This window comes from Microcaecilia unicolor, chromosome 10, assembly GCF_901765095.1.
Source record: "Microcaecilia unicolor chromosome 10, aMicUni1.1, whole genome shotgun sequence".
In the NCBI taxonomy this organism is placed as follows: Eukaryota; Metazoa; Chordata; class Amphibia; order Gymnophiona; family Siphonopidae; genus Microcaecilia; species Microcaecilia unicolor.
In genome coordinates, this window is record NC_044040.1 from 32,051,752 (window position 1) to 32,076,849 (window position 25,098).

Below are 25,098 nucleotides of genomic sequence, written 5' to 3' on the forward strand. Positions count from 1 at the left end.
TCACTACTGCTGCCGCCGGGACCCCAGTAACATGACTTCTAAGTTATGGGCGGCATGCAGGAAGGTGAGGGGCAGGCGAAGGACTGTTGTGGGAGTGGGAGAAGAGGGGCTGGAACTCGAGTCGGAGGGAGGGGGGTCTGGTACTCGGAGGGAGGGGGGTCTGGAACTCGGAGGGGAGTCTGGTACTCGGAGGGGGGAGGGGGGTCTGGAACTCTGAGGAGAGAGAGGGTCTGGAAGGAGGGAGGGAGGGAGGGATTGGGTCTGGAACTCTGAGGAGAGGGGGGCCTGGAACTCTGAGGAGAGGGAGGGGGGCCTAGAACTCTGAGAAGAGGGGGGGTGAGGAGAGGGGAGAAGAGGGGGGCGAGGAGAGGGAGAGAAATGCACCACCTGTAAAAAAAAAAAAAATTAAGCACCCCCAATCATTTTGAAAAGTTGGCTCCTATGATAAGAGCCTTATGAATAAGACTGCCAACTGGATCCAGATTCACAGGACAGGCTTGATCCAGTCTTTGGGTTTACTGTGTTGTATGCAGGGACTTGTAGTTCTGATTTCCCCATGGCAGTTCCTAAGAAAATCAAGACTATAAGTCCCAGCATGCACTGGGGTAAACCCAGGACTGGATCAACCCCGTCCTGTGAATCTGGATCCATTTGGCAGCCTTACTTATGAATAAACTGAGCTACCTGGGGATGGGTCCACAGGTGGTGATCTGGATCAGAAACCCGTTGACTGACAGACACTGCCTGTGGCAGGAACAACTGTAGCCACCTCACTGGGCAGATAAGATGGATCATGCTGGGCTTTTTTCTCTGCCGTCTGTTACTATGCTAAAAACTGTTTGTTCATTGCTATGCTTCTGTTCATAGCACCACACAGCCTTTAACTTTACTCTTTCCAAACTGAACTTCCTACCAAACAAGGAACGAGTGGGCTTTTATTTTTTATTATTAAAAAGAGTAAAGGTCAAGACATTTCCTGTTTTGCCTACCCTGCTAGGTTACATACCTCCTACTTGTTCTGGGTCTCACAGTATTTGTCACCAAGGTAGAGTGTCTGGAAAGAGATCCTCGAGCACATGTGTTTTTATTTTTTTGTTTATTTTTATTATACGTCTCCTACTAAGGGTCCAAAGTGCTATGCAGTTTTCCCAGACACATGGGGGAGGGGGGGGGGGTGTAATTTTATAAAACATTTTTGCAGGTAAAAGCTGTTTTATGTGCAAGAAACACTCATAAAATTAGGTCATACCTAAAAGTATGTGCAGAGCATGGGCAGACTCATGATTTATACACATATTTTATTCAATTTGGACATACGTATGTCTGTGTAGGGTTACCAGATGTCCTCTTTTTGGACTTCTTCAGATATGCCCTCTAGGATTTTTAATTTTTAGGGAAATGTCCTCTTTATCTTTTATGTGCTCCCTCAACAAGGTCTGATTCCCTCTTCCTACCCTCCCAACAAGTTCTGATCCCCTGCCCGGTCCCTTCAAGTCCCAGCAAGCCCTCACCCTGGGCTTATCTTAACAGGTCTGGATGTCCATTAGTTGTCAGGAGGAGGAGCAAACCCCACTTGCGTCTGCGCCCTGAGGATCCTGATTGAAAATGGCTGCCATGACCTCTAGCAATAGTCTCACAGTACTATCAATAAGGGTCAGCCTTTAACCGTAATACCATAAGACTACTACTAAAGGCCATGGTGGCCATTTTCAATCAGGAGGGGGCATGAGAGGGGGTATTGGACTTTGTTGAGGGGCAGAAAGAGGGACTGGACATTGGGGGAGGAGGGAGAAGGGAAATATGGATTGTCCTTATGCAGGCCTGGCCAATATTCAGCCAGGACCCATATGAGGGTGGAGGTTATTAATATAGGCCACCATTAAGATGTGTTATTTTAGTTTATTTATTTATTGGTATTTATTAACTGCCTTCCTGAAGAGATTCACCCAAGGTGGTGTACAGGTTTAACTCCATTTATTAGTGTAACCCAGTTATAACCTGGGTTTTGATAGAATATAATTTGTGCGTTATTCAGACAGGCATTTTGATCTTCTTTGTCAGTTTTTGATGATGACCAGGGTTGCCAGATTTAAATAATTTTCCCACCCCAAACCAGTTCTAAACCCGCCCAAAACCGCACACCCCCGCCCCCGACGTTCACAGCTCCACCCCCCGACGTTCACAGCTCCACCCCCACGTTCACAGCTCCACCTCCTATGTCACCAGCTCCACTCCTACATCACCAGCTCCACCCCCTTCATCACCAGATCCACCCCTACGCCATTAACCACGCCCCCCCGCGGCGCGAAAACCGCAGCCAAAGAACAAAACAAAACCCGCCCAACCGAACGCGAAGCCACCCAAAAAACCACGACCCGCAGCAGTCAAAAATTTCCCGCAGCGGGTTGCGGAAAGCCACCCAATTGGGCGGGAAAACCGCCCATCTGGCAACCTTGATGATGACATATGTTTGTGACTAGACAGGCTGTCAAAAAATGTATCAATTTCCCATCTCCATGACAACCGGTGCTATGGAAAAGGGGAGGGGCTTTCTGAGGAGGCACGATATCAGTGAGTGTTTTTCCGGCTCAAGTGGGGGAAGGGGAGAGGGCTTCTGTGGAAACTTTCAGTGAGGGCAGAACACGGATGAGAGAGGTGTGAGATATTTTAAGAGAGCTGAGCTCACATACTGTACGTTTTGCAGTAATTTCCTGAGGTAAAGAGAGGGGAATTTTGTCCATTAATACCCTTTTACCACAGCTTATAGAATAGCGCTATGCACTTTTATTTTTGCTTGCATCTAGATTTTAGATTCCATTTACAGAATCTAACCCTAAATGTATAAGTACTCTATATGTGAATTTTCCGCAGCACTATCTAGAGAGTTACTCTGAAAATTTCACCATCCAAATAGTGCCAGTGCAGAGCAATAATATCTAGCCACTATCTATATAGTTAGGCCGATTTATTTAGGCCAGAACCTCCCCCCCCCCCCCCCCCCACAACTCTATGGATAGTGGTTGAATATTGCTCCTACCTGCATAGTCACTGGCATTGAGTGTATTCCATGTATTTTCAGCACCACCGCCTAGCCATATAACAGAATATATGTGTTTTTTTTGAGCACCATTGTCACTCAGGGTGGGTGGAGAGAGCGCTTCCTTGTAGCTGGGGTACTCCTTCCTGTGTCCCTTTCGCTAGAAGCTAACAGCATATGAATTAATTTTATCACAGGTTCCCGTCCATACGGCTGTTGTCTCGCAGGCAGGAAGACGATTAATGGAAACTGATGAACAGCCCCCCACAGTTCCCGATCGCCCGTTCAACTGGACCAGTGGAAATGAGACATGTATTCTGATGTACGCCACCACCTTCACTTTGAAAATTGGAGAACTTGCGTTCAATCTGGCAAATAAAACATTTATTTCTCAGGAAGTGGATGCAAGCTCATCTTATTGCTCAGATACTAATACAACGTAAGTAAAATCAGTAGGTTTCAAACCATGTAGAAGTAGAGGAGTGTGGTAGCCGTGTTAGTCCACTCTTAAGGTTTTCAATAGAAATCAAACAAAATAAAACATGGAAAAGAAAATAAGATGATACCTTTTTTATTGGACATAACTTAATACATTTCTTGATTAGCTTTCGAAGGTTGCCCTTCTTGGTCAGATCGGAAATAAGCAAATGTGGTAGCAGATAATATATGTAAGAGAAACATCAAAGCATTACTTTGACAGTCTGACAGAGTGGGAGGGTGGGGGTATGTATGGGGACATCAAAGCATTTCATTGATATTCTAACAGAATGGGTGTTGGCAGGTGAGAGGAGGAGTGGCCTAGTGGTTAGGGTGGTGGACTTTGGTCCTGAGGAATTGAGTTCAATTCCCGCCACAGGCAGCTCCTTGTGACTCTGGGCAAGTCACTTAACCCTCCATTGCCTGCCATGAGTGGGAAAGCACAGGGTACAAATGTAACAAAAAAAATAATAATAAACAGAGCTTTGATGTCCCCATGCATACCCCCACCCTCCCACTCTGTCAGACTGTCAAAGTAATGCTTTGATGTTTATCTTACATATATTATCTGCTACCACATTTGCTTATTTCCGATCTGACCAAGAAGGGCAACCTTCGAAAGCTAATCAAGAAATGTATTAAGTTATGTCCAATAAAAAAGGTATCATCTTATTTTCTTTTCCATGTTTTATTTTGTTTGATTTCTATAGATTCTACATGGAATGTTGCTATTCCATAGAGCAACATTCCATGTAGAAGTCAGCCCTTGTAGATCACCAATGTGGCCGCGCAGGCTTCTGCTTCTGTGAGTCTGACGTCCTGCACGTACGTGCAGGACGTCAGACTCACAGAAACAGAAGCCTGCGCAGCCTTCTACATGGAATGTTGCTAGTGGAATAGCAACATTCCATGTAGAATCTCCAATAGTAGCAACATTCCATGTAGAATCTCCAATGGTATCTATTTTACTGTCATAGTAATGCTTGAATGTTTTCACTTATATACACTGTCAGCTAGCACATTTGCTTATTTCCGATCTGAGGAAGAAGGGCAACCTTCGAAAGCTAATCAAGAAATGTATTAAGTTATGTCCAATAAAAAAGGTATCATCTTATTTTCTTTTCCATGTTTTATTTTGTTTGATTTCTATTGAAAACCATGTAGAAGAAATGTGACCTTGCAGAAAGCTGTTTTATTTTCTCTATGAGTGTATTGTAGTTTCTTGTAGTACTTTTCTTTTTTGTTTTTATTTTAAAAGCATGTTTTTTTATTGGAAATAATAACTAGACTGTTCCTTCATAAGGAACAAACTGTTGTCTAGCCAGTAACATCAAAGAGTTCTTTTTCACCCACTTTGGCCCTCATGATCAAACCTCGACGCTATTTTAGATAGCGCTCTAGAAATAGCGCTGTTCCAACGCCGTAGTAACAGGGTGTAACGTTATGGCATGATCAGAACTTAATACATGCAAAAATATGCAGCGGTGTAGCGGCGCAAATCTCTGTTGACGGCGTAGTCAAATGAGGGTAAGTTGCCATGACGCATACACACTAATGTAACGCGCTAATCAGACGCGCTAGTCAACGAACAGCACGCACGCGCATTGGGGTGGTTGTCGTTTTGTCGTAAAGTGTGTTAAACCGTAAAACGTTTCTCGCGGAGGGTATGTATTTTTAAAGGGGCTGCATTTTATGTATTTTGTATGTACATTTATTTTGCATGTAATTTACAATCGTGCATAGGATCCAAAGTGTTCAAAATTAAAGGGGGGGGGGGGGTGCTAAGGCAGTGGAAACAAGCCCTCCCTGTACACATACAAGGAATATTTTCAATATTGGTGGTGCCCAAACAACCACAAAACCCACATGGCTCCTATGGTATCGTGGAGAAAGGAAGAGGAAATGACCTTTTTCGGGGAGAGGGGGGGGGGGGGTTCTGATGGGGCCTGCCTCACAAGAACGCCAGCTAGGACCTGGCGTTATTCTGCGGCGCTGTTTCACAGCATAGCGCCGTTCGACAACTCTGTTCATGAGGCACTAGTCTTTGATCATCAGAGAGGAATAGAAAAGGACCTCATTACCATGAGATTGATTACATTAAAATGTAATTTGCGCTAGTGCCTGGTGCGCTTGCAGTTTACGGCGGTAATCAGGTTGATCATCACACGTTGTTAAAAGCGTGCGCAAAAACAGTGATAATGGGCTGCGCATAAGCGTTGACTTTTGATCATGAAGCGTTGACTTGATCATGAGAGCCTTTGAGGTTGGAAAGATGGGCAGGTGAAAAGCTGTTTGGAAAGGTAGACTGATAAAGAAAGTCAGCATTAGAAGCTAGAGATCTGGAGCAGAGGGTGTGTGGGAGGCCAAGCAGAAGCAAATTGGAAGATAATGAGCATATAATGAAGTGCTTGGTGCCTTCTCACTTTCCAGCTGTAGAATGTAACGTCTGCCTCATTACTCTACACAGGAGACTGGTTATTCCCTCTCAGGCATGTACAATCATTTAGATGACATCAACCCCTGAAGAAAAGGCGAGGGAATCGTACCGAATGTGCACAAGTGTGACATCAGTATTAATAAAGGCAGGGAGTCCAAAAATCCCTTGCTCACAATTTGAAACACTTGTTTGTCCATAGGGATTAGTGCAGGAAACCTCATTAGCTGCATAAAACTTATACAAATTTATGACATTTCTAGAGTATGAGGAACTGGCGTTCCAGGCCAGCATATATTCAAATGTTTTTGAACTCTTTTCCTGACTGACACAATCTTTGTTCATCACCTTTCGTTTACAATTTGTCACGACCGCTGCAGTCGTGCCTCGGACCCTGACTTACCTCCTGCCTCTGGAGGCTGGGTCCTGTGGCAGCTTTGGGGTCTTTGGCAGCTTGTCTTCCAAAACAGAAATAGTGTTTGAGTGAACCCTTTCATGAAGGCAAATATTTCTGAAAACCTGATATTTGAATGCTGGTTTTCTAATTGATGCTCGACACCTCTGGGAATTTGGAGTGCGGTGGAATGGATCAACCCAGTGGTTTGTATGTGTGAAAATCTGTGCATATATCCAAACTCTGATGTCACCTGCATTGCAACAGCGTGTTCTGCTTTGCTAGGGTCAGAGTTCATATTTCGAAACTTAAGTAGGAGTAAGGTCCACAGAGGAAATAGTAGAATAATTTACTTGTATGTAATAGACATCTCACTTGCAAACATTATGTGCCCAATGGTAGGGCACATGCACATCCACACACCCGAAAAAATAAAAATTAAAGGATCATAGGCATGGGCATGTAAAAGCATCAAAAATCGCAGTCTTATAGCATCATCTGTAAAGACAGAATTACTCTGCTGTAATTCCAATCTATCATTCTGTAGTTAACAGACTGTATTTGTTCATATTATTTAACCAAATAGTTGCCAGGATCTATTTTATTTAGATTTTGCTCACACCTTTTTCAGTAGTAGCTCAAGTTGAGTTACATTCAGGTACTCTGGATATTTCTCTGTCCCAGGAGGGCTCACAATCTAAGTTTGTACCTGAGGCAATGGAGGGTTAAGTGACTTGCCCAAGCTCACAAGGAGCAGCAGTGGGATTTGAACCGGCCACCTCTGGATTACAAAACCGGTACTCTAACCACTAGGCCACTCCTCCACTCAGTAACAGTCCATGTAGAATCAGCAGTAATAGCAACATTCACACTTAAATCTCCTCCCTCCCAGTCCCTTTCTATTATATCTAATTTATCTAGGAATCTTCATGATATTGACCCTTCATCTCTATCCTCCCATGTTTCAAACCTCCTCTCTACTGTGGCACCATCCACGTCTGTCAACGAGGCTGTTTCTTCTTACAACAATACTCTATCCTCTGCCTTAGACACTCTTGCACCTTTGATGACCCGCCCTATAAGGTGCACAAAACCCCAACCTTGACTGACTTCTAATATCCGCTACCTACGTTCCTGTACCCGCTCCGCCGAACGCCTCTGGCGGAAATCTCGGACCCTTGCTGATTTCCTACACTTTAAGTTCATGCTGACCTCCTTCCAATCTGCTCTTTTATGCGCCAAACAGGATTATTATATCCAACTGACCAACTCTCTTGGCTCTAACCCTCGACTTCTCTTCAGCACATTGAACTCTCTCCTCAAGGTGCCCCCTCCCCCAACTCCCCCTTCATTATCTCCTCAGACCCTTGCTGAATTCTTTCACGACAAGGTTCAAAAGATAAACCTTGAATTCTCTACCTCGCCACCTCTCCCTCCACTAGTCCGTTCCCCTCTCTCTCCTTCCCCTCATTCTTTTTCCTCCTTTCCTGAAGTTACTATAGAGGAAACTACACTTCTCCTTTCTTCCTCAAAATGTACCACTTGTTCCTCTGATCCCATTCCCACCCACCTTCTTAATGCCATCTCACCTGCTCTTATTCCTTTTATCTGTCACATTCTCAACCTCTCACTTTCCACTGCAACTGTCCCTACTGCCTTTAAACATGCTGTGGTCACACCTCTCCTTAAGAAGCCTTCACTCAACCCTACTTGTCCCTCTAATTACCGACCCATCTCCCTCCTCCCTTTTCTCTCCAAATTACTTGAGCGTGCTGTTCACCACTGCTGCCTTGATTTTCTCTCCTCACATGCTATTCTTGACCCACTACAATCTGGTTTTCGCCCTATCCACTCAACCGAAACTGCTCTTACTAAAGTCTCCAATGACCTATTACTGGCTAAATCCAGAGGTCTCTATTCCATCCTCATTCTTCTTGATCTTTCCGCTGCTTTTGACACTGTTGATCACAGCATACTCCTCGATATCCTGTCCTCACTTGGATTCCAGGGCTCTGTCCTTTCCTGGTTCTCTTCCTACCTCTCCCTCCGCACCTTTAGTGTTCACTCTGGTGGATCTTCTTCTACTTCTATCCCTCTGCCTGTCGGCGTACCTCAGGGTTCTGTTCTTGGTCCCCTCCTCTTTTCTATCTACACTTCTTCCCTTGGTTCATTAATCTCATCCCATGGCTTTTCCTACCATCTCTATGCTGATGACTCCCAAATCTACCTTTCTACCCCTGATATCTCACCTTGCATCCAAACCAAAGTTTCAGCGTGCTTGTCTGACATTGCTATCTGGATGTCTCAACGCCACCTGAAATTAAACATGACCAAAAACGAACTTCTCATTTTTCCCCCCAAACCCACCTCCCCACTCTCCCCGTTTTCTATTTCTGTTGATGGCTCTCTCATTCTCCCTGTCTCCTCGGCTCGAAACCTTGGGGTCATCTTTGACTCTTCTCTCTCCTTCTCTGCTCACATCCAGCAGACCGCCAAGACCTGTCATTTCTTTCTTTACAACATCCGTAAAATCCGCCCCTTTCTTTCCGAGCACTCTACCAAAACCCTCATCCACACCCTTGTCACCTCTCATTTAGACTACTGCAATCTGCTTCTTGCTGGCCTCCCACTTAGTCACCTCTCCCCTCTCCAATTGGCTCAAAACTCTGCTGCCCGTCTCGTCTTCCGCCAGGGTCGCTTTACTCATACTACCCCTCTCCTCAAGTCGCTTCACTGGCTCCCTATCCATTTTTGCATCCTGTTCAAACTTCTTCTACTAACCTATAAATGTACTCACTCTGCTGCTCCCCAGTATCTCTCCACACTCGTCCTTCCCTACACCCCTTCCCGTGCACTCCGCTCCATGGATAAATCCTTCTTATCTGTTCCCTTCTCCACTACTGCCAACTCCAGACTTCGCGCCTTCTATCTCGATGCACCCTACGCCTGGAATAAACTTCCTGAGCCCCTACGTCTTGCCTCTTCCTTGGCCACCTTTAAATCTAGACTGAAAGCCCACCTCTTTAACATTGCTTTTGACTCGTAACCACTTGTAACCACCTGACTCCACCTACCCTCCTCCTTCCTGTACACAATAATTGATTTGATTTGCTTACTTTATTTTTTGTCTATTAGATTGTAAGCTCTTTGAGCAGGGACTGTCTTTCTTCTATGTTTGTGCAGCGCTGCGTATGCCTTGTAGCGCTATAGAAATGCTAAATAGTAGTAGTAGTAAATGTAGAATCTCAAATAGTAGCAACAGAATCTCAAATAGTAGCAACATTCCATGTAGAATCTCAAATATTTATTTATTTAGATTTTGCTCACACCTTTTTCAGTAGTTGCTCAAGGTGAGTTACATTCAGGTACTCTGGATATTTCTCTGTCCCAGGAGGGCTCACAATCTAAGGTTGTACCTGAGGCAATGGTGGGTTAAGTGACTTGCCCAAGATCACAAGGAGCAGCAGTTGTATGTGCTTGTTTAAACAAATATTATCAATCTGATATCCATTTGTTACATTAAGTAAAACAGTGAAAAGCTGAAAGGCTGTTTCAATGTTGTAGGATTATTTTCATGAATGTATTGACTTTGATTAGGCAATGCGAGATGATCCCTGTTAACACTGCTCGCAGAATGAATAACGCTTCTCTGCTTAATTACTATATGATATTTCAGGATGCATATACTCTACCTGTATAAGATGCCTGTCTTTTTTATTGACTTACCGATGAAGTCTTTTTAGATATTACAATTCCTCCTGATTGAAAAAATGGCCGAAAAGTTAGCTCTTCTGGGAGATTCTGTAGGTCAAAGCTATCAAAATGGAATAAATTGTTCCTCTCCATTGGTTTCTTGTATACAGTTGTATTGATAGATGCTCCATTTATACGGATGATCTCTATAGTCTAATGACCCACAGTCTATAGTAGATGCAGTTCCTGCCCTCTTACCTAAGACTTTTTGGAGTGGCGGAGTGGCCTAATGGTTAGTGCAGCAGGCTTTGATCCTGGCAGCCTGGGTTTGGTGCCCACTGCCACTCCTTGTGACCTTGGGCAAGTCACTTAGAGGTCCTTTTACAAAGGCACACTGAAAAATGGCTTGAGGTAGTGTAGGCGCGCGCCAGTCCATTTTTTAGTGTGCCTGTAAAAAGGCCTCTTTTTTTGCCGAAAATGAACGTGTGGCAAAATCAAAATTGCCATGTGCCTATTTTGGGTCTGAGACCTTACCGCCAACCATTGACCTACTGATAAAGAATCCAGGCAGTAATGACCTACGCGCATCAAATGCCACTTGGCGCATATCCGTCAGACGTGCATATCGGATGCTCACCAAAAATGAAATTACCACAAGAGCCACGCTGTAGTCAGGCAGTAACTCCATTTTGGCACACATTGGGTGCGCATAGACACGCACGTGACTTAGTAAAAGGGGCCCTTAACCCTCCATTGCCCCAGGTACAAAACCTTAGATTGTGAACCCTCTAGGGACAGAGAAAGGATCTGCATATAATGTGTACAGCGCTGCATATGTCTAGTAGCACTATAGAAATGATTAGTAGTAGTAGTAGTAATTATTGAGCTGTGAATAGGGTTACCATATTTTGTCCCCCCAAAAGGAGGACACATGCCCCACCCCCTTTCACACCCGCCCCACCCCTTTCACGCCCCATCCCTTTCATGCCCTTACTCCGCCCATTTCACGCCCTTGCTCCACCCCTGTCACATGTCCCCCTCCCCCCTGTCACGCATCCCGTCACTCCCCCTCCCCGACACCCCCTTCCCCTTACCTTACTACTGCCCTGGTGGTCTAGTGACCTCTTCAGGGCAGGAAAGAGCCCTCTCTTTCCTGCCCAGAGCGCTGCCCTGCATGCATCCTTCCTGTTCGTGATCTCAGCGCCGATTCAAAATGGCCACCGAGCATTGAAGTTTCGCGAGGTCACTTCAACTCTCGGTGGCCATTTTGAATCGGCGCCGAGATCACGAACAGGAAGGATGCATGCAGGGCAGTGCTCCAGGCAGGAAAGAGGGGGCTCTTTCCTGCCCCGAAGGCGGAAGAGGTCACTAGACCACCAGGGCAGTAGTAAGTAAGGGGAGAGGAGGCTAGCAATCTGCAGATTAGCAAAACCTGCCCGGTTGCCCGGACATGTCCTCAAAAAGAGAACATGTCCATGTAAATCCGGACATATGGTAACCCTAGTTGTGAAGAATCTCATTCTATTCAGATCAGTCCTCTGATTCCTGCTCCAGGCCCCTCTCTCTCCTAAGCAATGTTCAGGGGACAAGAAGGGAGGAATGAGGCTGAATCTGGAACAGAGTAGACTCCTGTGATGAAAGAAACAGGCATGGAGGGGATGAGATTGGAGAGTGAATAAATCAGTGGACAGAAGAGCTACTCTGTGTCCTAATCCCACCCCTTCCTTCTTCTGGTGAAGGAAATAGGAGGGGAAGGGATGAGGTCGGAGTGCATACATCAGAGAAGAGCTACTCTAATCAGCCCCTCCCTTCTAGTTGTTCCCTCCCCCCCCACACACACACATAGGAAGGCTGCAGAAAATAGAAGGGAAGGGGCCAGCACCCAGAGATTTCTCAGGTTTCTCTGGAGAGCCAAAAATATTTCTATTTAAGGATATAACTCATCTCAGTTGTCTTTTTCTTCTCTGAGCTGTATTCCAGAACACAGTTTTTTCAGATTTTTTTCTAAGTTCTTAAACGTTGCTTGATTGGCATCATAAGGTTTTATAGTAATTATGATTCACAGAAGGTGTCTGCAATTTATTTTACAATTATTTTTTTTTTTCCTTTTCAGATTGTCCTTAAAATATACTAATCTACAGAACATAAACAAGAGTTTAGAAGTAAGGTATGTTTTCATTTTTGTTTTTATTTTGTTTATCACAATGTCTTGCTGATAAATTGTGATTTGATAAAGATGAACCTTCTTGTGTCAATATTGCAAATGAATATAACATGAAAAAAAAGTATAGCTTTGTCAGTGCCTATATAAGAAAAGTCTGGAACACACAGCATCTCTTTGATCATATGCAGTCTCAGTTTTTAATTCATAGATTTTCTTAATTGATAGATTTACAATTAGCTAAACATGAAATCAGATGTGGAACATCTAGTTGATTGCCATAAAATCCAGCTATAAATGTCACTGTTACGCAGTGTGTGAAACCCACTAAAAGTGGAGGAATACTCAGTCCCTACGGGCGTCGACAAAGAAGTCCAAAGAGTGGGGTAGGCTGGCTCTTCCAAAGAGCAACAAGGGAGATGCTTGCTCAAAATAGTACTCTTTATTGCAAATAACCAAACGATTCGACACAGCTGCCGTGTTTCGGCACCAAAGCGCCTTCTTCAGGAGTCTTATAGTGTAGGTTATGCAAAGGTAAAAGGTTTTTCCAAAACAAAATGCAAAAAATGGTTATCCAAGGTGTAGGGTAAGCACTTTCAACAAACGTCAGCATGTACTTACACCATAGACATGAGCATATATTTAACCAAGTGAATAAATTCTACTTAATCTCTGTTGCTCTAGTATGGGCATAAATGAAAATGTCAACATTATGTTCCATATGTTATGAAAGGTCGAATTGATGTTTATTCCAGCAGTGCTGGAACCATGCATATTTGTCTTAGTGAGATGGCTCTAATTCTGTAAAGGGTATGAAATGTTAGTCGCCAAGATGCAGTGTGCTAAACACTAACTGGCTGATATTCAAAACTATTTAACCGACCAAGAACATCTCTTGGCCCGTTAAATAGCATTTTAGCATCTAACTGTGGATACTCAGCGGGAGGTGACCAGCAAGCTGAATATCAGGGAGACATTGTATTGCAGCACCCAAATTCCATTCTAGAATACTAGAGTAAGTTGACATTTATGCCCCATCATTTAGGCACTCCCACTCATGCCATAGTAGGATCTCCCTCTACACACAACCAAGGTCACTAAGGTCCTCCCCAGGAGTAGCCCTAACCACACCCTCTCCAAAGGACATCAGACGATGTGATTCTCACCAGAGAGCCATCTTCAGAGTAGTCCCCACACTCAGGAATTCACTCCCTGAAAGGCTTTGCTTAACACAAAGGCATAGAGGAGTAGCCTAGTGGTTAGTGCAGTGGACTTTGATCCTGGGGAACTGAGTTCAGTTCCCACTGCAGCTCCTTGTGAATCTGGGCAAGTCACTTAACCCTCCATTGCCTCTGGTACAAAATAAGTACCTGAATATACGTAAACTGCTTTGGATGTAGTTGCAAAATACCACAGAAAGGCAGTATATCAAGTCCTATTTCCCTTTCCCTCTACTTCAGGAAGCAGATGACAGCTTGACTCTTCAACCAGGTCTTTAATGGACAAAGTAATTGACTTGCTAGTCTCACACATAAGGAGTGACGCCAGCTACAATACTTATAGCAGGACTTGTTTATCCACTCCTAGCCTAGTTAAGATGATAATCAAGCTTCTTTCTGACCTCATGCAACTTTCTTTAAATTACTCCCCTTATTTTCTTACTCCTGTTTCTTTATATTATGTATCTATATGTTCCATCTTTGCTTATACCCTATGCTGTCTGTTTCACTGTGTTGACATTGTAATGTAGCATACTATGCCATACTTTGTATTGTTATTTGAATATTTTTACTGCTGTAATTGTCTATTGCTTATGTTTGACTTATGCTTGCTGTACACCACCTTGAGTGAATTCCTTCAAAAAGGCGGTAAATAAATCCTAATAAATAATAAATGTATACACCTAAATGGCACCTTAATATGTAAATTTCAGTATTCTGTAAGCTATGCATACAAATATGGGGCCTGCCCATGCTCCGCCCATGTGTACATCCCCTCGCATTTATGTAGCAAACGAGTTGTGTGCCTATGTTATAGAATATCGCTGAGCTCACAATCTTACGCGTAAATGGTATTGTTCTATAACGGCAACAGAGAAGGTAGTGAGACAACAAAGGAGACAGGATTCGATGAGTGCATAAGAAGCTTTTAATTAACTTGTAAACTCCAAATCAAGGAAAACATGTGTAAAGGTGAATCGACCCGGCCGTGTTTCGGCGTATGTACATGCATCAGAAGTCCTTCTAACTTTGCAATCAGCTATACAAATATCAATGGTATGTATGGAGACAAACAAGCAACAAACAGAGTGGAGGAATGTTCTATAGAACGAATGGAAGTCCAATATCTTCTGAAAAGTTTACTCTCCTTATAAGATCGCATAAGTCACCTGGACCTGACATGGTCCGCATTTCGGCTGTTATGCCTTCATCAGGAGTCACAGCTAGACGCCAACAGTGTTAAAAAAATATAAAAAATAACATACATATATAAACATGTAAAAAATATATAAATTATTTGCAGATATAATTATTCTAAACAAGAAGGTGATGCAAAAGGTGAATGAGTGTTTGTTGTTTGTTTGATTAATCCTGCCCCGTTTGCTTTTGGTTTGTATATGGAGATGAATCAAAAACAATCAGCAGGTGCATAAGTGGCCTGAATGCGAAGTAATCAAGTAGTGTCCATACCATACACACCATTGATATTTCTGATGGAATGCAACAGGAGCAAAATATGACAGAGATTTATAATCTATTATGGGGCATTTTTATTCTATCTAAATGTATACAGCTCAGGGGTTTCCAACCCAGTTCTCTGGATCTGCCCAGCCAACAACTTGTGAACCTGTTTGTAACTCACCTTGAGCTTGTAAAAGACAAGTAATTAAATAATTAATAATAATAATAATAATAATAATAATATAATAATAAAATTAAAACGTTGCTTTTCAGGGTGTCCAATGTGAATGTGTATGAGACTGAGAGATATTTCAGTACAGAGTGGAAGAGTAGCCTAGTGGGTTGCCAACCACAGAAGCCCGCTTGAAATCTCACAGCTGCTGCTTGTGGTCTTGGGCAAGGCCCTTGAGCCTCCATAGCTTTAGGTACAAGCCTAGGTTGTAAGCCCTCTAGGACAGGAAAATACTGAATGTATCTCATCTATTACTGAAAAGGTGTGAGCTAAAACCCAATAAATACATACTCTGATTTGCAAATCTATCTCATGCATGTGTACTGTGGGAAGACTAAAAACCCAGATCCCTTAGGGGGTCTTTTACTAAAGATTAGCTCAAGTTATCTGCAGCAGGTCCCATAGGAATAAAATGGGAACTACTGCAGATAACTCGAGCTAAGCTTTAGTAAAAGACCCCCTTAGGTAGGCACTTTAAGATCATCTCCACTACATTTTTATGCAGGTCAGTGAAGGTAATTTTATAACAGAACATATAGGTTTAGAGAAGATGCCTATTTTTATAAAGACATTTAGGGCTCATTTTCAAAAGAGAAAAACATCCAAAAAGTGGCATAAATCTGCATTTTGACATTTTTCTCACAAAAATGTCCAAATTGTTATTTTCAAAACCAATTTTTAACTGTTTCTCTATGAAGTGCACACCTACAGAAGGTGACCTCTCCACAAGAGAAACGAAAGCCAAACAAAATGAACAGTGGATCCAAAAAATTCCTCTCTGAGATGTCGGGTTTGAATAAAGACTTTGTTCAAGAAACACCATCTGAGAGAGGAATTTTTTGGATCCACTGTTCATTTTGTTTGACGTTTGTTTCTCTATGAAGTCCATCAGAAATGCGTTCAAATCACAAGGGAGCGTGTCGGGCATGTTAAGGGTGGGATCTGGGCGTTCCTAACATGTGGACATTTTAGTCTAGACCAGATGACCATTGGAAATCAGGGATGACTTCCACTCCCCCAGTGGTCACTAACCCCCTCCCACCCCCCTAAAATTTGATTAAAACATTACTTACCAGTCTCTATGCTAGCCTTAAATGTTATTCACAGGCAGTGCGTATTTCCTAGTAAAAAAGGTGCCGGTACTCAAATGCTAGGCCACTCTTCAGGGGTGGGGCAATCACTGAGGGACCCACCGCACAATAGCCAAGCCCCCTGCAACCGGTCACAGAATGTATGACAAGGCAGAATTGGTGTGTAGAGACTCAGCTCTTTCATTAAAACTTGGGGTCCATGGGTCAATTTTAGCAGACAACAGAAAAGGTGCTGGTACTCAGTACCCCCAAGTACCCCCTCAAAAAAAGCCCTGTAGGTCTATTGGAGCAGCATGTAGGTCCCTGGAGTAGTCTAGTGGTGGGTGCAGTGTTCCCTCTAAGGTGAGCGCATGAGCAATCACTCATACAAATCAGGAGCATTGTTCACTTAAGATCAATGTGTGCTCATTTCAGAGGGAACGCTAAAATGTCCCCCCCCCCCCCCCCCCCTGCAGTAAAGAAATCCTTTTCTCCCTTCCCTTCCTCCCTGCAGGCCTCACTTACAGGATTCTGCAGCCGGCAGCGATTCACAGGAAGAAACGGTCTCCATGGCCTTCCTCCTGCCATGTCCCGCCCTCTACTAGGGGGGATGCGGATGCGGCAGAAAGAAAGCCAAGGAGATGGCCTCTGACTGTGAATCGCTGCCTACTGCAGGAATCCAAGGAGGTCAGGGTCGCTTTACTCATACTACCCCTCTCCTCAAGACCCTTCACTGGCTCCCTATCCGTTTTCGCATCCTGTTCAAACTTCTTCTACTAACCTATAAATGTACTCACTCTGCTGCTCCCCAGTATCTCTCCACACTCGTCCTTCCATACACCCCTTCCCGTGCACTCCGTTCCATGGATAAATCCTTCTTATCTGTTCCCTTCTCCACTACTGCCAACTCCAGACTTCGCGCCTTCTGTCTCGCTGCACCCTACGCCTGGAATAAACTTCCTGAGCCCCTACGTCTTGCCCCATCCTTGGCCACTTTTAAATCTAGACTGAAAGCCCACCTCTTTAACATTGCTTTTGACTCGTAACAACTTGTAACCACTCGCCTCCACTTACCCTCCTCTCTTCCTTCCCGTTCACATTAATTGATTTGATTTGCTTACTTTATTTATTTTTTGTCTATTAGATTGTAAGCTCTTTGAGCAGGGACTGTCTTTCTTCTATGTTTGTGCAGCGCTGCGTATGCCTTGTAGCGCTATAGAAATGCTAAATAGTAGTAGTAGTAGTCAGATGAAACAGGAGACAGGCTGCTGCATCCATGTTGCCGTTCTTTATTACTGGTAGCATTTTTATTTAATCTCAGTTATATTTTTCAACATGCTGGCTTGTACACAAAAGAACTATAATATTATAAAAATACACTTAATATTGTTTATTACTACTATTTACTACTGGTTGATATACAGCAGAAGTTAACCAAGTCGACTTCATGCTTTCTAATATAATTTTTTAACAGCATTTTCTCAGTTATTACCCAAATGTGAACATAACTATAATGTTAATTAAGAAATTTTGGATGCTACTGAATTCTATTATTCTGTATCACTGTATTTCCAGTTTTGGCACAGTGTAAGTCATCACAAGCACAAAATATAAGAAAACCAATGGACTGCATTAGTGGCTTATAGCCCATTTAGTTATGTTTAAACAAATGAGAGATCTGCATGAAAGAAAATATTCATTTTTATTATTTTGACTTATGAAAAACTCTTGTCCCTGAAACATGCTCAAAACGGAATAATCCATTTGTACAAAAGAGAAGACGTGAAGATGTGATTCCATGTGCCCCAATGAATGGAGAGTTTAATTTTACTTCCAGTCTTTATAACACCAGGCTTTCCAAGTAAACCCATCAGTAAACAAGATATCCTCACTGAAATCTGGTCGTGTATTACTGTTTGAAACTGTTTTAGCGATATTCAGTTTTTATTTCATGATATTTATATCTACATATGGGAAGCTTTCAAATAAAATAAAAAGCTGTTGAATAAGTAAAAAAATAAAAAAATTTAAAAAATGTTTTATCCTCCACTGTTTAAGGCCCTGTCTATCCAACTGGAACAGCTTTTGACTTTTTGCAGATGGACCATGTGGATAGCTGGAGGGGGGCAGACACCCCCACCCTGCTCTTTTTTAACTGGCGGGCTATTTTCAACACTCACTGCTTGAAAAACGTTTTGCACGCAGCAGATTGCTCCTTAGAAGGAACACTGGTGCATTGCACTGCAGATAGGTGGACCTGGGCCCATACCTCCCCCTGCCTGTTACACTTGTGGTGGAAACTGTGAGTCCTCCAAAACTCACCAGAAACCCACTGTATAGGTGCCCCTTCACCCATAAGAGCTATTGTAGTGATGTACAGTTGGGAGTGGTGGGTTTTGGGGGGGGGGGGCTCAGCAGACAAGATAAGGGAGCAACGATGACATGTGTACCTAAGAGCATTTATTTGAAGTCCATGGCAGTGCCCCATTGCTCTCCTGGGATGTCTGTGCGACCAGTCTACTAAGAATGATGGCTCCTCTTACATCCCAATGGCTTGATTTTGTGCATTTTTTCACTTGGACATTTTTTTTTTAAATTTTATTTATAATTTTCAATATTACATTCATATGGGATTTGCGTTACAAGACGTATGAGGATAGACTTGCAGACCTGAACATGTATACCCTGGAGGAAAGGAGAAACAGGGGTGATATGATACAGACGTTCAAATATTTGAAAGGTATTAATCCACAAACAAACCTTTTCCGTAGATGGGAAGGAGGTAGAACTAGAGGACATGACCACTACTAAATGGACTTGGGAAAAATCCACAATTTCGGGAATAACATGTATTAAATGTTTGTACGTTTGGGTAGCTTGCCAGTGCCCTTGACCTGGATTGGCCGCTGTCGGGGACAGGATGCTGGGCTCGATGGACCTTTGGTCTTTTCCCAGTATGGCATTACTTACGTACTTATCATGTACAAATGTATGAGATATTAGGATTTTTCATTTAAGTATTAAAAAAAACCCCAAAGAAAGCATTTCGCCAATCACATTGACCACAAATATTGGGCAAGAAACAAAGAAATACTTTCAGGAATTGATTTCAATTAAAGAGAGAGGGAAAGCACAAATTGCTCGCTAGCCGACATTAACAGCATATATCCTGCATGAAGATTCAGGCGTTAATATCATCACTACACTTGGACATTTTTTTTCTGAAAATGGATCAAAAAGTTAAATGCACAAAACACAAAAACATCTAGCAAATAGCCATTTTTGAAAAAAATAAAAAAAAGATTGACGTTTTTCTGTGTTGAAAGTGGCTTTATTCCCTACTTGAATTTAGGACGTTTTTAGCAAAATGTCCAAAGTTGGACTTAGACGTTATATCAAAAATGCCCTTCCTAGGCACCTTTGGTCTTTCTAAAATACTAACACAAATCCTGCAGAAATCTCGCCTAGGCTGAAGATGTGGGCATTATACCTGCTCTTGAGCAGGTGTAAATGTTAGAGCATTTTTTTTAATAAAATACACATGTAAACTGCAACTCTGCCCATGACCTTCACCCCTGAACATACCTATTCAACAAGCATATGCCAACCTGCACCTTGGGTACTTCTAGGCATGACAATTTTATAAGAGGTCTCTTATGCGCTGAAATCAGCATTTTACATGCAAAAAAGGTTTATAAAATTACTCCCTCTAGAGGTAATGTTACAACTTAATTTTACAATTTAATTCAAAAATTGTTTTATAAAAATTGAAATAGGTGCTGAAGACTTTGAGGCAAGTGATTGATGTATCTAAGAGGCGCTAGGATCTGAACTAGCTGCGGCTATAAGAGGTCCGATAGCCCATGATACATGCATCTGACGCCTCATTGTCTTTCGGTGTCCTTTTTAGTTGTTGTTACCAGTTTTTCCATTGCCACTTACACTTGTGTTCCCCTTCCCTTTTCTATTTTATGTGATTTATTTGGAAGCGGGTCTGTTTTCTTTTCCCCTCTGTTTTTTTCACATAAGTGTGTGAATCGACAAGTTACGCATGCAAGTGTGAGTCCCGCTCAGCTTGGAAAAGAGACAGCTGAGGGGGGATATGAAGAGGTCTACAAAATCCTTAATGGTGTAGAATGAGTGGAGGAGTGGCCTAGTAGTTACGGTGGTGGACTTTGGTTCTGGGGAACTGAGTTTGATTCCCCCTTCAGGCACAGGCAGCTCCTTGTGACTCTGGGCAAGTCACTTAACCCTCCATTGCCCACCACATTGAGCCTGCCATGGGTGGGAAAGCGTGGGGTACAAATGTGACCAAAAAAAAGTGTGAGTCCCACTCAGCTTGGAAAAGAGACAGCTGAGGGGGGACATGAAGAGGTCTACAAAATCCTTAATGGTGTAGAACAGGTAAAAGTGGATCAATTTTTTAACTCTTTCAAAAAGTACAAAGACCAGGGAACACTCAATGAAATTACAGGGAAATGCTTCTTAAAAAAATAGGAGGAAATATTTTTTCACTCAAAGAATAGTTAAGCTCTGGAACTCGTTGCTGGAGGATGTGGTAACAGTGGTTAGCGTACTGCAGCAGACACTTCTGCCTGAGATTTGAGACATTTCTGAGTGCTTTATTTTTCAACAGGATGGAGCTCCATTGCATTGAGCTTGCAAAACTGTTAAGCTGTTAATTAACGAAACCCCAGAATTCATTGCACCAACAGCTTAGTGGCGTCGAAGACTTCATGAATGTGTCAAGGCTGAAGGAAGATACTTTGAACACAAATTATGAATGAACTAAGATAAAAACCATTATACTAATATATTTCCAAAGGTCGTACTAAATGTTTAAACAATTGCAAAGTATTTTGAAACTACGTAAGGGGGTCCTGTTTTATTCAGACACCTTGTATAATGAAATCTGAGTACTGCGTGGCATTGGAATGCCTAAATGGAGATGCCCCACATATAGAATGGTCTCCATAATGTGTTGGCCTCATGAATTACTCTTATGTTTCATAATACGTTTCTACATTGCATTGATGTTATTCTAGAGTAACAACACCAGTAAGAGGACTGGATAGCTGAGCTCTAGCTCTTTGTATCTACCTGTTCTTTTGAATCTGTCTCTGTATAAGGAGTTGACTAGTCTAAAGGAACACTTGACTCCCGTCTAATGGAACAATGTGCCCTGGGCCTCGAGTTCTTTATCAGACAATTTTCTTTTCTCTTTCAGATTTCTTTTGACCAACCAGTTCTACTTAGGATCAGCTCGTAACTGGTCTACGTTAGACTTTGTTCAGATAGGAGTTGACTAGTCTAAAGGAACACTTGACTCCCGTCTAATGGAACAATGTGCCCTGGGCCTCGAGTTCTTTATCAGACAATTTTCTTTTCTCTTTCAGATTTCTTTTGACCAACCAGTTCTACTTAGGATCAGCTCGTAACTGGTCTACGTTAGACTTTGTTCAGATAGGAGTTGACTAGTCTAAAGGAACACTTGGCTCCCGTCTAATGGAACAATGTGCCCTGGGCCTCGAGTTCTTTATCAGACAGGTTTGTTTTCTCTTTCAGATTTCTTCTGACCAACCAGTTCTACTTAGGATCAGCTCGTAACTGGTCTACGTTAGACTTTGTTCAGATTTTTCAAGACGACGTCCTGGTTACTACATTTAGAGTTTATACAGCTTCAGCTCCCGCAGAGTATTCATTCCACTGTCAGCTGGTGGGAACCAGTGAACAGAATGGCTCAAGACTGGTTTACGATGAGAAAGGTAGCTCACAGAAATGGGATATTCTCATGACTGATTTCCAAGTGAGTACATGGCACCAGTTTGGCTGCAATTCCAAGAATTATTATTTCTACTGCACGTACTAAGATGGCTGAGGACTGTTAGGCTTATTTAGGGACCCTTTTGCTAACTTCTTTAGGTGCTAACGTGTGCTTAATGCAACAACAACAAAAAATGCTTAATGTGGGACACTATAAAGCATCTTGCATTAGTTTTTGGCATGTGCACGCACTAACTACGTGTTAATTATTTTTTGAAATTTTATATGAGGGAGTGTATCAGGGGCGGAGAGAGGGCATTCCTGCCCTAACAGTTAGTTCATTTACATAACTGCTCACTAAAAGATTGATATTCAAAGCGATTTAATTGGGCAGCAGAAGCTCCCCGGTGCCTAACCGGGAATATTCAGCGGCAGTTAACTGGACAGTGACGCTGAATATCCCCTGAGACCGCCCAAACAAAAAGTGGGCAGGTCAGGGGCGGCACTGGGGAGGAGCCTCAGGTTATGTGGGTGCCAGAAATATTCAGTGCCGACACCCGCATAGCTAAGTGGCTTCAATTAGGACAGTTCTAGACTGTCCTAAATAAGGCCAATTAGCTATTTGGGTGGCGGCTCAGAATATGGGGCTAGCACCTGCATAGCTTTATTTTGTTGTTGTTTAAAAAAAAAAAAAAGCCCCGAGCCCCCTCCAGCTCTAATGTCCCCTTTTAACTTCTTTCCCTCCCCATGCGCATTAAGACACCTCCATGCACATTAAGACACCTCCCCGCAAGACCCCCATCTCCCACCTCCCCCAATGGTGAAGGTAAGCCCCTGGGTTTACATACATCCCTGGTAGTCCAGCGGTGTCATGTGGGGGCAGGAGCACAACTCCCTCACTCCTGTCCCTTGTGACGCCTCAGTAAAATGGCTGCCGTGACCTCTCATGGCAGATCACGGTATTTGTGCCACAAGGGGCAGGAGCAAGAGAGCTGTGCTTCTGTCCCCCACAACCCCGCTGGATCACCATGGATGTATGTAAGCCCGGAGGCTTATCTTCACTGTTGGGGGAGGCGGGGGATAGGGATCTTATGGGGGGGTGTCTTAATTCATGGGGGGGAGGGAAGGAAGGAAAAAGGGGACATTGGAGTGGTGGTGGGGAAAACAGGGGCTTTTTAAAAAAAAGAACAACAAAAAAAAAAGTTATGCGGGCCGGAGCAGCCAGATAGTCAGCCGGGGCCACATAACTCTTATGCGGCCCTTGCTGAATATCACAGCCAGGCCTACATAACCTCTGGCAGCCTGCCCACCTCAAATTATCCCCCGATTTTCAGTGCTGGTGCCCGGACATTGCCCGACACTGAATATCAGGGGATAATTTAGCCAGCAACAATCAAGCTTTTTAAAAAATGCTGACCGCCGCTGAATGAATATTGAGGGGTAAGTGTTTAGCACACGGTAAACGCAGTAAATTTTAAAATGGCCAAATGCTAATGGTAACATAAATGAATATAATAGAAAAAAAAGTCTTTTTGCAGTTGCGGTAAACATGGCCTTAGTGTGCAGTAAAGACTTGTCTAAGTGCATGCTAAGGCCAGTTCTCATCTCAGTAACAGGACCCTTTAATTTGTTCAATTTAATTTCTATTGAAATGGTTCTACTTTCTCTTCTTTACAACAGAGGATCCCCTGCACCCCTTGAATTCTGTTACTGTTCTTGCCTCCACTGTCTCCCCGAGAATCTATTTCACACATCCACCGCCATCTTTATGAAGCAATATTTCTAATGTTACACCCGAGTGTACCCCTTACGTGCCTCATATCTTGAGACACTGGTGAACTTTTCCCATTTAGTTAATCCCTAAGTAAATGAGAAAAAGAAAATTATTTGAATTCAGCAGCCTTTATATAAAGCCTAGTTACAGGTCACTCTGGTATGTTCCAGTGAACCCTGTGCACAGACAATAAACAGCATAAACTAGGTGTGATTTATAATAATGTAGTAACAGATGGCAGATAAGAAACATTGAAGCAGAAAATGAAGGCAGAAAACAACCATATGGCCTATCTATTCTGCCCATCCATACCATCTACTATCCCTTCCTCTCCATTACAGAACTTACGTACTTGCAGCGGCCTAGCAAGGGCGGGGCAGTGGGGGCGGTCCACCCCGGGTGCACGCTGCTTGAGGGTGCAGAGAGCAGCCGTGCGCCTGTCGGCTCCACTGGTTCCCTGCTCCCTCTGCCCCGGAACAGGTTACTTCCTGTTCCGGGGCAGAGGGAGCAGGGAGCCAGTGGAGCCGACAGGTGCGCGGCTCCTCTCTGCACCTTCCAGCAGCCAAGAATGCACCTGGGGGGGGGGGGGGGCTTGATGCGCCGGGGAGGGGGGGGTCATTGCGCCGGAGGGGGGTGTCATGCTGCACCCTGGGGGGACGGACGCCGCTGCACCCGGGGGGGGGGGGTGCGCAGTGGCGATCCACCCCGGATGGCAGCTGACCTAGGATCGCCGCTGCGTACTTGTCCCAAGCTTTCTTCATCTCTACTACCTCCACTGGGCATTTCCGTAGGTTTCTCCTGTCCCCTTTCACCTTCATCCTATACCCCTTTTTTCAGTGCTTCCTTTCATACAAACAGAGAAAATGAAGATGAGCACGGCCCATCTAGTCTTCCCAACAAGGTGGCTAGACTCCTATCTGCCATTCTGTGCAGAACACATTGACTATGGTCAGCAATCGCTTACCATCTGCAATTAAGCTGAACCCAACGCTCTAACCAAAATGTTAAGTAGTAGTAAGTAGTAGTAACAGACTCTTACAAAACTTAAAAATATACAGCGCAGTTGTGTAATTCCTACAACATAAATTGTAATTATATGTGATAGAAAGTTTTTTGAAGACCTCAGTGGTGTGTGTGTGGTTGAGGGAGGTGCACTGGCCCTGTAATGAAGAACCCCCCCCCCCACCACCACCACCACCACCACCACCACCACCACAGCCTCACTCACAGCCCCACACATATGATGTTGCTCTGGCCCTGCTCTTTGCCAACAGTTTTTAGCAGTTTGGCTTTTTATTCTGCCCAACCCAATGAAATTTGGAAAGAATTATACGTGAGGTGGTGAGAATGTCTGTCTCTCTGTCTAGGAGCAAGATAACTCT

General features: G+C 43.5%; 1 protein-coding gene across 1 annotated transcript in view; it reads left to right on the forward strand.

Annotated features, from left to right (window-relative positions):
* The window catches only part of LOC115478627 (V-type proton ATPase subunit S1-like), a 134,963-nt gene that overhangs the window by 92,905 nt on the left and 16,960 nt on the right, over window positions 1-25,098 (forward strand). The window contains exons 7-9 of the mRNA XM_030216112.1: window positions 3,235-3,476; window positions 12,149-12,202; window positions 21,745-21,985. Of these exons, the coding sequence (XP_030071972.1) occupies window positions 3,235-3,476; window positions 12,149-12,202; window positions 21,745-21,985 (537 nt within the window). The remainder of the gene's footprint in view (window positions 1-3,234; window positions 3,477-12,148; window positions 12,203-21,744; window positions 21,986-25,098) is intronic.